The sequence below is a fragment of the Erpetoichthys calabaricus genome, chromosome 10 (genome assembly GCF_900747795.2).
Source record: "Erpetoichthys calabaricus chromosome 10, fErpCal1.3, whole genome shotgun sequence".
Classification (NCBI taxonomy): Eukaryota; Metazoa; Chordata; class Cladistia; order Polypteriformes; family Polypteridae; genus Erpetoichthys; species Erpetoichthys calabaricus.
The window spans coordinates 142520792-142534868 of NC_041403.2; the positions used below are offsets into that span (position 1 = coordinate 142520792).

Here is a 14077-nt window from a genome sequence, read left to right on the forward strand (position 1 = left end):
AAACACAGCAGTACTCAGATATTCAAAGGAAATGAAAGACATACCACTGTTATCTTTTTTGTTGAAAATAAATTATTATGCAGGCTGAGAGGGGTTCCCAAACTTTTTCATAAGACTGTAGTTGGAATCTTGTTATGAGTAAATTTCGCACAAACATTAGGAAGTTTTTCTTTACACAATGAACGATAGACACTTGTAATAAGCTACCAAGTAGTGTGGTAGACAGTAAGATTTTAGGGACTTTCAAAACTCGACTTGATGTTGTTTTTGGAAGAAATAAATGGATAGGACTGGCGAGCTTTGTTGGGCTGAATGGCCTGTTCTCGTCTAAAGTGTTCTAATGGCATAAGCATGGGAGGCAGCCTCCTATGGTTAAACATTTTTTCTGGCCTCCTGGCTGGGTAAGGCCTTTTCCTCTCTTGTTGCCAGGATGCCATATCTATGCCATGCCTGTCTTCGTCATCATCCATTATATTAGCCTCCCATTCAGGGAACGGAATGGAATCCATTTCGAATGGGGTGCCAATCCATCTATGAAAGTGTATTGCAATACACTTTTAAAAATATTTCTGTTTGTGCCTAATAATAGTACTTTGTGTCAAGGAGTCTGTTATAATCCGGTTACATTTAAAAATATTCCTGTTATTCTTTATTTATTTCATGTTTTTTTCTTCCCTTCTGCAGTTTTTCTATCATAGATTTTGATTCTGTCAATTATTTTCAACATTCAGTTTAGATTTGAAGGTGTTTATTTTATTTTATGAACTGATTGTTTTTGGTCATTGCCTTGCGGGGATGACCAGTAGTGTGTGACTCGTGACGTCACTGTAATGAAATAATAAAGGTCAGCACCATGAACGTCCTGGTTGTCCACAATCGTGGTTATCAAACAAACCTTCTTGTGTGCTTTTTGTGATTTACTGCTCAGGTACTTTAATTTTTAAGCTTTTCAGCTTCTGACAACGATTTAGTTTAGTGTTTTGAGTTTGCCGTTTTGATCTATTGATTTCCTGGTTTTGACCTTTGGCTTATTTTTAGATTACATTTCATCTCCTGGACCCTTATTCTTTAATCCTGCTGAGCTTCCCTAGACTGACAGAATAGAGACTTTATAAAATACAGATGATTAATCTTTACAGTAGTGCAGCAGGCTGGCACAGCAAGAACCTTTGCTGCCTCATAATGCATGGCACAAAGTCTGAGTTTTTATGTGGAGTTGACGTGTCTTCTTTGGGTTCTCTTGGGGTTCTCCTGTGTCCAGAAATGCCAGGTGGTGTGGGTGACAGTGGACTCTCCTCCTAACCAGTGCATTTTCCAATTGTATAGGGACACACTCCAGCTCTCTTTTGGTTTCTAGTAAATGTAGTGGGTTCAGAAAATAAATGTATATATAGAGTATCCATCCTGGGTTAGTTCCTGCTTTGTGCCCAAGACTTGCCGAGAAGTGTAAGACCCCAGAGATTGTGTACTGGACTGAAGGGGCTAGAAAATTGATTGATGGATGTAAATTATATATACAGTATATATATATATATATATATATATATATCCATCCATCCATCCATTTTCCAACCCGCTGAATCCGAACACAGGGTCACGGGGGTCTGCTGGAGCTAATCCCAGCCAACACAGGGCACAAGGCAGGGAACCAATCCTGGGCAGGGTGCCAACCCACCTAAGGACACACACAAACACACCCACACACCAAGCACACACTAGGGCCAATTTAGAATCGCCAATCCACCTAACCTGCATGACTTTGGACTGTGGGAGGAAACCGGAGCCCCCGGAGGAAACCCACACAGACACGGGGAGAACATGCAAACTCCACACAGGTCCCCAGATCTCCCAACCGCGAGGCAGCAGCGCTACCCACTGCGCCACTGTATGTATATATATATATATATATATATATATACATATATATATATATATATATATATATATTGTTTACTGTTGTGCCTGATGCTTTAGATAGAATAGGTTATAGAAAATAAAGCTTGATTGATTTGTACATCAGGCAGCATGCTGGCACAACAAGAAATATTGTAGCATTATATCGCAGTCCAGTGACAAGAGTTTTTTTCTTCACCGCCATCTATTGACTGTTAGCAACCCTGCATAGCTTCTAGCATTCACTACAAAAGCTGTTTACAGAACAGAAAAATATGTTTGTTGATTTGATATATTGTTTTAGATCCAAGCCATATGTTTAAAAAATGTGGTCTACACCTACTAGCATTATATCGCAGTCCAGTGACAAGAGTTTTTTCCTTCACCGCCATCTATTGACTGTTAGCAACCCTGCATAGCTTCTAGCATTCACTACAAAAGCTGTTTACAGAACAGAAAAATATGTTTGTTGATTTGATATATTGTTTTAGATCCAAGCCATATGTTTAAAAAATGTGGTCTACACCTACATAATGTCCTAAAATTCAGCCATTAGCCACATGTTGTGAGGTACATTATAGTACTTGTACTTGGGCACCAGTTTGAGTTGTCCATAACTTTTAGATGTTTGCTCTCACAGTTACAAAAAGGTTGTTAAGAGGACTGATAAAGCTAATGTAGTCAACAGTGAGTGTGAGAATGTGAACGTGAGCCATATGAGGTACCCCCACTGAAACACTGCACAATACTATCTGTGATCTTCTTCTGGGTTACAGAAAATGAATGGATGGATGGGTGATATATTCTGTATTTTCAAAAAGATTTTGATAACAAAGCAACCCGCATCTCTTCACACCCATTGTTCCAGTCATTCTTTAACCCACATTGTTCTTTTCAGGGTCGTGGGTGGCTAGGGCCTATCCTTGAAACAGATGTAGAACTTGCTTACTCACACTGGACTAATTTAGTGAAACCAGCTACTCTAACACCCATGTCTTTGGGAGAAAAAAATTAAAGATCCCAAAGAAAAAAGAGGACACAGGTAGAACAAGTGTGCTCAAAATAGAAAAGAGAGTGAGGCCTTAGTCTTTTCTGGGGTGCATAAAGTTTGTTCTCATCCTAGGCAGATTGACTCCAAATTTGACTGGCCGACTTCAACCTGTCCAGGCCTAAAAAATACGGGGAACAGGCATTTAAAGTTCAAAAATGTTTAAATGTCCTAAAATACCCCTCAAGAAAAGAAAACCATCAAACCTTTGACATACAGAAACATGTCCTCAAGGAATCTTTATATAAAAAAGTAATTAATTTGAATTAATTCATAAACAGTAAAAAGCAATAAAAGGCCATAAACTCACAACAAACAAATCCTTAATCAAAATCCATAAATTGTAAATCCAAGATGGAAGCAAAATCAAGGAACAAAAAGTTCTTACGAATAAAGCCATTCTTGACAAACAATCACAATGAACTACTGAAGGACCTACTCACCAGCCTCACATATACAGTAAGCTGAAGGCGGTCCTTCAGCAGTGACATCAGCTTGGCCACGCCTCTTCGAGCTTCACTCACATAACACAAGGAACATAAGAGAACACATTGTGCATAGGTTCTAAATAATAAATACGCAGAAATATATGAAAACATTTTACATGATTGCAATAAATAAAAGATAAATGATACTTTAGAACAGGGGTCGCCAACTCCAGTTCTGGAGGACCACCGCGGCTACAGGATTTCATCCTGTGTGGATAGCGCTTTGAGTACTGAGAAAAGCGCTATATAAATGTAAAGAATTATTATTATTATTATTCTAACCCTTTTCTTAATGAGTGACCTATTTTTACTGCTAATTAACTTCTTTTGAACTAATTTTAATTGACTTACTCTTGAAAACTAAGACCCCTTAATTGCTTCTTATTCCTTAATTAGCAGCCAAACAATAATGAGATACAAAATGAGCCAAAGCCACTGATATCCATCACTCAATACCTGAAAATAAAGAAAGATGATGGTCTCAGGAATGACGATCTGCTCAGGTCAGCAAACATTTGACCAGTGCTGCTCTTAGAAAAGAGAAAATCCACAATTACATAAATGTCTGCTAATGCACCACGAGAGCAGCAACAAGCTACGGAATTAAAGAACGGGTTTAATTAATGGCAAGAATCGGCACCTAATTAAGCAGCTGGTAGGAGTTTAAGGCCCTGACTTAGTTGGCCTTCTCTTGGCTTCCTCACTTCAAATCTCATTTCTCTTTGGATGCTATTTATGGAAAGAAATGAAGCAATTCAGAGGAACAATGAAGAAATTCAGGGGAACAAATCTTAAAAGAGAAGACAATTAAAATGAATTCACAAGAAGTTAATTAGCAGCACAAACAGGGCACTCATTAAAAAAAGTGTTAGAATGAAAACCTGCAACCACGGTGGTCCTCCAGGACTGGAGATGGCGACTCCTGCTTTAGAATAAACAGTGAAGACTCCGTTTAGAAAGTGAACAAGATGGGGGTTTAAGACAGAAGTCTGGAGCTGTGGAACAGCAAAGCTAACTGCTCAGCCACCCAGCGTGCAATTACAGTGTGAGAGAAGATGATACCTAAGATTATTGATTTATTTGTAATGTAGTGAGAAAATGAGCAGCCTGGCAATTACGTTGGACAGTCTGCTGAAACACAAACATTGGAAACTCACTGGATTCAAGGACATCTGTTGTGTTAAATGTTTTTGCCTGCATAATGATTAAGAAAAATAAATACGCCTCCCATATGGTCATTTGGAGCACTCTGGTGACAGCTTTCCAGACTTCCCTCCCAAGCTCTCCCATTTCCTTGCTCATGCTTGCAGTTTTGCCACGGTATCAACCACATCGAAGCAGGGAGTGAATCAGGGAATCAGTCCCTTAGCTCCTGAAGGAACCTGACCCTTCACCTTTTCTTTATAGAGATCTACTTAATGAGGTCCCATTAGTATCATAGATGGGCAGTGACTGGATTGCCACGTTTCTTTCTTTCTTTCTTTCTTTCTTTCTTTCTTTCTTTCTTTCTTTCTTTCTTTCTTTCTTTCTTTCTTTCTTTCTTTCTTTCTTTCTTTCTTTCTTTCTTCTGCATTCTGTTACTGGGAAGACCATACCATGTTAGAAGTTGACCACACCTCGAGGATTAGGCTGTGTGCATGTTAAAGCTGACGAGAGACTTTCTGGAAAAGGCATCCTTAATATGGCTAGGAAACTGAAAAAATGTATTTATTTTAAAAAATGCGAAAGCACAGTGTTTCTCATCTTCTGTCAAGCTTAGATGCTCCAAAGAGCTGACCAACCTGGGCTGAATAGTCCGACAGTATTTTTGATTTCTGCTGGATCGAAGGCTGCAGTGGGTAGCAGCTGGATGTGAAGATTTGTGGAATGTCTAATGACCAAGCAGTCCAGAGCTTTCATCTGAATTCTCTGTGTGCTCTGTACCAGCCCTCTGTGGATTTGCAGCTCTTAAATCATCTGAGGTATTGACCCAGGAATACTGATTAAAGCTTCTAGCAGCCCTTATATTAATGTGAAGCGCAGCACATGGCTGACAAGAGCAACAGAGAGAAAACATTTTTGCACTTGAAAAAACAAAAACAACTAGGGTGAAAAACTGGGAGAAATCGTTACTCGATAAACCAGCTAATCCAAGAAGTGAGGCACTCAAAGACATCATGAAGGGTGGTGATCTGGAGAAACCTTTGGGTGGGATGAGTGGTGCAATATATCAATGGGAGTCGGTGGCTGAACTGAGAGAGAAGGAGACCAGAGAAGAATCACACGATGATTCGGTATCTGAACTGGGAGATTCGGGAACCTAACCAGCATAACAAATTCAATTCAATGCGTTTTTCTGTAATGCTCTTCACTGAGTGCAGGCTCAGAGTGCTGTAACAAGTTTACAGGTCAAATACAGTTACAGACCAAATGCACACACATAGAACTAGAGTTTAGTTCAAAAAGACAGCAAGACAAAGTAACTTCAAACTGATTGACATGTAAGGATCCTGACAATATACAGCGGATTCCAAAAGCATTCAGACTGCTTTACTTTCTGCACACCTTATTGTGTTGTAGATTGAATTTTAAATGGATACATTTGCCATTTTTGCCCATCTATTTACAGTCAATAACCCGTATATTTAAAAAAATTAAAAACTGAACTCTCATTTATAGAAGTATTCAGACTTTTAACTAATTACCTTGTAGAAGTGTCTTTGGCAGCAGTTACAGTTTTAAGTCTAGTCTTTTAGTCTCAAGAACAGTCAGACATGTGTCCTGGAGCCACTCCAGTATTGTCTTGGCTGTATACTTGAGGTATTGTCTTGCTGAAAGTTGAACTATCGCCCCAGTCTGAGGTCACATGCACTCTCTAGCAGGTTTTCTTCCAGGACCTCTTTGTATTTGGCTACATTGATCCTTTCCTCAGTTCTGACCAGACTCCCTTGGCCTACCACTGAGCAGCACCCCCATAGCATGATGCTGCCAAAATGCTTCACCATATGGATGGTATTAGGCAGGTGATGAGCAGTGCCTGCTCTTCACCAGACATGAAGCTTAGAGTTCTGACCAAAGAGTTTAATTTTTGTCTCACCAGGACAGAGAATTGTTTTCCTTCTGCTCTCAGAGTCTTTGAAATGCTGTCATTCGCCTTTTGCTCAAGAGCGGGTTTAGTGTTAATACCTGATTGCTGAGATAGTTATCCTTCCAACGGGATATCTCATCTCAGAAGAGGACTCTTGAAGCTCTGTTGCAGTGACTATTTAGTTGTTACCCTAACCCTAAGCCTAACCCTTCTTGCTTGGTTACTTTGTTTAGCTGGATGGTCAAATCTTGAAGAGGTCTGGTGGATCCAGACTTCTTCCATTCCATAATTACTGATACCACCACGCAACTGGGAGCACTCAAAGCTTTAGAAATTGTTTGATCCCCTTGCCCTAATCTATGCCTCACCACACTTTTATTGCAGAGGTCTACACAGAATTCCTTGGACTTCATGACTTGTTTTTTTTTTTGTCCTGATGCATTATGAATTATGGGACCTGATATACACACACGTGTGCCTTTCCCAACGATGTCCAGCCAATCAGTTTGCCACAGTTCTAGATTCACCTCAAGGATAATTAAAACAAATGACCTGACCAGACTTTGGAGTACAAAGGGTCTGAACACGTATATGAGTGAAAGGTTTTAGTTTTTTGATTTTTAATTAATTTGCAAACTCTATGAAAACATTTTAAGTTGTCATTATGGGTTATCGAGTGTTGATTGATAAAATGAAATCGATAACACAATAAAGTGTGCAGAAAGGGAAGGGGTTCAAATACTTTCTGAATCCACTACATGTTTGTTAATATTATTATTGAGATATAACATGCTGACAGTGGGGGAGAGGAAAACAAAAACTCCAGTCAGCAGAATCCCTAGAGAAAATAAACCTCTGTGGGATGCATGGTTAATTGTAATAGACAAAGTTAAAAGATAAAGTCAATCATAGTCACAGTTTTGAAGATCTGAGCCAACTGGCTGCCCAACCTATCCTGGGAATTGTACAATATTTTATAAGTTTGTGCTGGGCAGTCAAAACAAAGACAAAATCCTTTCATCCTTGGATTCCAAGGTTCTCGGTATCTCTGCTGTTTTCAACCAGCCACTTAAACAGTTACTGGGAGTGCAGCGGTGTCACCAAGTGCCACAGTAATGAATCAAGAAAAACAATGGAATGGTTAAGGCTTATTACATTTCTTAATTATTTTAACATTTACAGCATATTTTTTTTTTTTTTTTTTGTAAATGACTTAACAAACAGAGATATAGCATGCACTGCCAATCAGCAGCTCTAATGAGGGTAAGCTAGACTAAAATAATATTGGGCAACTCTTATGATGGCTCCACAGCTTTGGAGCACTGCAGTTAAAGACTCGATTGCCCACTATTGTTTTACTAATGCTTAGTAGACTGGAATCTTGAGATCTTAATGCATGTTCTGGTTTGTACATAATGATAAGTTCAGATAGGTAAGTAGGCCCAAGGCTATTCAAGTCTTTATATGAATGAAGGAGGCTTTTGAAATTTTCCCTAAGGTTAACTGGAAACCAGTTTAAAGATATAAGAACTAGAGCTATTTGGTCACACTTATAATTTCTTATGATGATTCTTGCAGCACTATTTTGAATGAAATGAAATCTGAGTATACAGTACATTATGGTTACAATGGGAGACAATGACTGAATTGTGACACAGGAACATCAGCTCATGTTGATGGTGAAAGTCATGTTCTTAATCTGGAGGTGAAGATACCTGATTAAAGTCACCTTAGGAATCAGTGGTTAAAAATGAAAAAGGAGGAGACCTGATCAGTGTCCAGAGTGGAGTCAGGGATTTAACTGGAGGTTCAAAGATCATTGGGGATCACTGACCTAACTGGGAGTAAAGAGGACGTCTAAGGGTTTCCTTTTTTTTTATCTCTCTATTATATAAAAAAAAATGTTTGGGATGAGACAAGACTTTTTCAGATTGATGAGGCGAGACATTGTCAGACAGATCATTTCAAGTCCCGTGAGATAAGACTTTGTGCCAAGAAATGAATTGAAAACCTAACCGGTCCAAGCGGGGGCGGAAATAAAACACAAAGAGTAGAAGACAAAGAAGAACGTCGTAAAGAGGTTCAAAAACGTTGGCGTGATACACATGCAGAGCAGGTTAGAGATTATGAAAGTACTAAAATTCGAAAGTCTAAACAACTGATAGCAAAGATCGCAATAGCGCTAACAAACTGAATTTATTACTCGATGAAATAACGGAACGCGAAAACAGATGAAATATATGGACAGATATTTAAAGTTTATGTCAGAGACTTGTAAATAGTCTAATTCATATTGCCATCAGGGAAAAGAAGTGTATCTTCCCAATGAAGAGGCGTATCCGCAAGAAATAAAAGATTTATTATTTGGTGAAAGTGAAATCCACAAACACTACAGGCAAAATATCTGAATCTACAATAATCTGTTCGCGTTCACATCATTCAATGCTGAAAATGTAGATTTACACGATTCAGGACCATACACTATGAGAATCTGTGCTCCCACAACAATTAAGCTACTACAAAGCTTAATTTCAAAGAAACCACAATTCGGTCAGGTTTATATTTATAATCATGGAGAAGCAATGCAACATAAAGTCGAAAGAGTTAAACGATTGGACATAGTAGAAATTATACAGCCAATAATGGATACAAATCCATACGTCCAAAAGTATCGCACTCTACACAAAATTTATCTGAAAATTGGACAAAGAAGTTTTCTTGGATTTCTATATGAATCTGAAAGATCACACTTGCATATATAATAAACCAACATGTGACGAATTGTCAGCGATACTAGTTTTGATAGACAGAGATATCAAAGACAGAGTTGATATTCATGTTTATCCAACAGCACAGCACAATTTGTTGCAAGCGGCAGATCTGGGAAATGACTAGCGCATAAGGCCCGCACAGGAGCTGGCGAGCAAAGTTTTATATGAAGAAAATAACATTGTATACAAATCAAGTTGAACTTATACAGCAAATGAGTTCATAGCCAAAGTAGAAAAAAAATATAAGTTAAAAAAAGAAGCAAGAACAAAAAGAGACAGAACCAAACAAAAGAGAATTCAGCCCCCACCTGAGCAAAAGAGAGGAGAGCCAACAGCATGGGCAAGAATAGTTTGGGGAAAAAAAGACAGGGAAAATGTTCTTTTCCCCCAATTTAAATGCTTATTATAAAATTGTATTAATTACATCTTGCCATATTTTAAGAAGTTTTGAACAGATCTATTAAGCAGGAATTTGATTTTTTCCAATTTGAAATAATATAGAACAGTGTTCTCAAACTCCGGTTCTGGAGGACTACAGTGGCTGCAGATTTTCATTCTAACCCTTTTCTTAATTGGTGACCCGTTTTTGCTGCTAATTAACTCCTTTTCCTTTCATTTTAGTGGACTTGTTTTTTAAGATTTGTTCCCATGGATTTCTTTGTTGTTCCTCTGAATTGCTTCATTTCTTTCCTTAAATGGCACGCAAACAGAAAAGAAATGTGAAGTGAGTGAGCCAACAGGAAATCAACTAATTCAGGGCCTCAAACGCCAACCAATTTCACTCCAACCAGTTGCTTAATTAGTCACCGATTCCTGTTGTAAATTAAACCCATTCTTTCATGGCTTGTTGCAGCTCTCATGGTGCATTAGCAGACATTTACAAAACTGTGGATTTTCTCTTTCTAAGAGCACTGGTCAAATGTTTGCTGGCAGACATTTCGATTTTCTCTTTTCTAAGAGCACTGTTAAAATGTTTTGTGGACCTGAGCAGATCAGCATTCCTGAGACCTTCATCTTTCTTTATTTTCAGATATTGTATGATTCACACAGTTTGCCCTTCAGGTTTTGGTTCATTTTGTATCTCATTATTGTTTCGCTGCTAATTAAGGAAAACGAAACAATTAATGGGCCCGAGTCTTCAAGAGCAAGTCAATTAAAATTAATTCAAAAGAAGTTAATTAGCAGCAAACCCTAATTAAGAAAAGGGTTAAAATGAAAACCTGCAGCCACTGCTGCCCTCCAGGACCGGAGTTTGAGACCACTGGTACAGAACATCAGTTACCCAAATAAGTATAACAGGTGGGTTGAGATTCTTCCAGTTGAGCAAGGTAAGCCTATGTGGTAGTAGTGGGGTTTAATCAGTTATAATCAATTTGTTCTTTGTTCCACTTTAAGCCCACCTGGTTGGACAGCAAACCCAGTTGTAAATGGGTTAGGAGTGATTGTGACACCAAGGCTGTCTGAGGGGTGTTTTGTTCAGAATTATGTTCATTTGGCTCATGCCCAAAACATGTGACCCAGTGAGGCTGGGGTTCGATTGCAACTTTTACAGGTTGGATCTTGCCAATTGTGTTGCTGGAAAGTGTAATTGTTAATCAGATGAAAAACATTATCTTTATACGTTTCTCTCTCAGCGTTTTAATCCTGGACGTTTTCTAAAGATTAAATACTGTGTATGTTAGAGAGGGTTGAAAAACATGATTATCACATGGAAGAGCAACAGATAAAAGCTTCTCTGTCTTGGAATGTATCTTGTGTTGGTTCCATATGCTAAGTGATTGATGGGACATTTGGATTATTAGTATATTGACAATGATTTCTTTTTTTTTTTTTTATTAATTTTATTGTAATCATTCGGTACATATATGTAGATGAATTTTTACAAAAAGTAGGATTGAAAACAAATCAAACCCCACCCCTGAGAAGGAGAGCATGGCATAAGGAGTAAAACTTAAGGCTTGTAAACATGCCTAAATTATTGAGTTTAATAGGGCAGAAAAAGATAAATGGAGAAGGAAAAAAAATGCAGAAATAATTATTTCTTCTTATTCTAAAATATTATTGATTAGATCCTGCCAGGTTTTGAAAAAATTCTGTACAGATCCCCTAACTGAGAATTTGATTTTTTCCAATTTCAAATAATATAAAACATCGGTTTCCCACTGACTTATTAGAGAAGAGTTAGGATTCTTCCAGTTATTGACAATGATTTCTATGTACTGGGGCCCAAAGCAGGTCATGTAAAGAAGTATAGCACGGTGTTATTTCTATTGCAGACCAGGCTTGTGTATATTCATCAATGTCTCTCAATTTTCAGGTCTTTATAGCTTCTATATTTTCCACCCAGTAATAAAATTCAATGTTAGGTAGCGCCATGCCACCTTCTGCTTTAGCTCTTTGTAGACTCACCCTTTGCATGGACATCTCAAATTTATGATAAATGAGGTTATAATTGGGAAGAGAGTGAGCTGCTATAAAAGGATTAATGATTGCCATAGGGGACCTGGTGTCCCGAGTGGCTTTTAATTGTTTATTGGTTTTTAGCCGGCATATGAGCACTGGATTTTATCCTTGTTTATTTATTTAATGGATTTGCACAGTTTGCACTTTGGGGTTTTGAACCTGGGACTGATTTACAGAAATAAAAACTCTTTCCGCTATGTTGCATCATCTCCCTTGTGTAAGATTTCTCATTGCATGGGCTCATCTCAGTTTATGACTATTGACAGTTTGCTGCCAACCTGGACCACCACACATTGTCCCTTGACAGGCAGTGTTAAGTGAATGGCAGCAGGCCTCATTCACACAAACGACTACAGTCACTTAACTTTAGATAATTTAGAACTGTAAATGAACCTAACCATTATGTGTCTGGAAAGTGGAGGGGGAAGTGGAATCCCTGGAGAAGATTCTATACGGGCAGAAGAAGAATATGAAAACAGAACAGAGACAGCGATTTAGCTGCCATTCATCTCAGTATGCTGGAACTGTGAAGCAGCAGGAGTAACCACTGTACCACCCTTACATCCATTCCATAATTTAAAAATAATATATTTTTTTTTGCTCACCCAGTGACTCACGCTTTAAAACTTCCATATATACTGTACCTGGCTAAATCAAGTGAAGGATTCCTAGCCAAGCCATAATTTATAATGTTTCTCATCCCCATACAATTTTTATTGCAGTGCTTCTGTAACTTAATAATGTTCACAGTGTTGCCCAAGGGTGCAGTAGATTCATTCTCAGGGCTTCCTGCCTGCTGCTCCTGTTATTACAGCTGCCCATCTTCCTGCACACTACCGATCCAGAAATGAGGTAATGGCAGGAGCTGAAGTACATGACACAGCGCAACTTAAATTTGTACTTGAACTAGACCTTAAGTTTTAAAATTGAAGGGAGCGTAAATGTGTCATCACTGCATGTGACGCTTTCTCTTTTTTTTGCTGTTACAGATGACCACACCAGGGTAAGACTGCAGCTACAGGATGGAGACCCACACTCGGATTACATCAATGCAAATTATATAGATGTGAGTTGAAGGTCTTGACGTTTTGCTCTTTTCTCCTGATCTATTATAAAACAAAAAAGAAAGAAAGGTGTAAGAGTTTCGGTAAAAGTCCAGCACAAGCCTTATTTTCCCTCTTCAGGTCAGTGATCAGTTCATTCTTTTCTTTCAGGCATATTACAGTATTTCAGCAGGATTCAATATGACAATGACTAATGAGACAGTGTAAATGGTCCAATGGTCATGAGCTGATGACAGCACATCATAATTGACTATACTGTATGCCTAAAGTGAAGCATATGCACAAAAATGTCTCATTTTCAACAGAAATCTGCTTAATCATGCACTGTTTTAAAAGGGAAACTTGAATTTCCTTCCCATCTCCTCCATCACGTATCACATCAAAGAGGCAACATTCAACTTCCTGGAGTAACACAGTGACTCTTCATGTCTTAATTGAAGACACACGGTTTTGAATGCTTTATCGTGTTTTATGTTTTGCAAGTGCTTGGTTAGCTTTTGACTCTTGCTGCATGTCATGAACCATTGGATGATTTTTGAAAAGTGAATGACCAAGGTGTCCTCAATCATCTTTGTCCTCATTTTCAATACAGCTTGTAAGCCTTTTAGGTGTGGGTGACCTTGAGCGTGATGGAGCCAGCTGATGTTGATGTTCTACCATCTTGTTTCTTTTCTTCTTTTTATTCCCTCTGCAGGGCTATCACAGACCACGGCACTATATCGCCACACAAGGTAACGTGGGGAGTGGCCAGACGCTCTTTAAAGGTCCTTAGTTCCACGGAGTGGACCGACTGTCGCGTCAGCGAGAATCACTGATTTCTTTTGGAGAATAGCAACATTTTGGCCAAGAGCCTGCTTATTGGAGTATATTGATTCATATAACATTCATTTTGACAAATATGAAAGCATGAAATTCTACATGTCCACTAGCTGGACACGTCTGTCATTCTGATTATCCTGCAAATAAGTTATGTCACCTTGATGAGCTTATTGTACCAAAACGTTGTTTAAATAAACAAATATTAGAAAGACAAAGCGTGCTGGAGTGAAGTGCATCCCACCTGAGTCGTGTCCAGGCGCTGGCCTCCGCCTGTGGTGTTACAGCTTTATTAATCTGAGAATGGTTGGAGGTGATCCCCCCCCACCCCCCAGCACTTGTCACACCAGCCTTTTGTCAGAGATGAGCAGCGTGATTGATGGGAGGGTGTCTGCAAGGCGATGGAGAACAGGCACACGGGTCACATTCTTACTCTGAATCATAAATGCAATCAGGCTGCTCTTTGC

At 38.8% G+C, this 14077-nt stretch overlaps 1 protein-coding gene across 11 annotated transcripts in view; it reads left to right on the top strand.

Moving 5' to 3' along the window:
* ptprt (protein tyrosine phosphatase receptor type T) overlaps window positions 1-14077 on the top strand; it is a 651792-nt gene that overhangs the window by 611156 nt on the left and 26559 nt on the right. For all 11 annotated transcript variants that reach the window (XM_028812019.2, XM_051932510.1, XM_051932511.1 and 8 more), the window contains 2 exons: window positions 12720-12796; window positions 13489-13525. In XM_028812019.2, the coding sequence (XP_028667852.1) occupies window positions 12720-12796; window positions 13489-13525 (114 nt within the window). The remainder of the gene's footprint in view (window positions 1-12719; window positions 12797-13488; window positions 13526-14077) is intronic.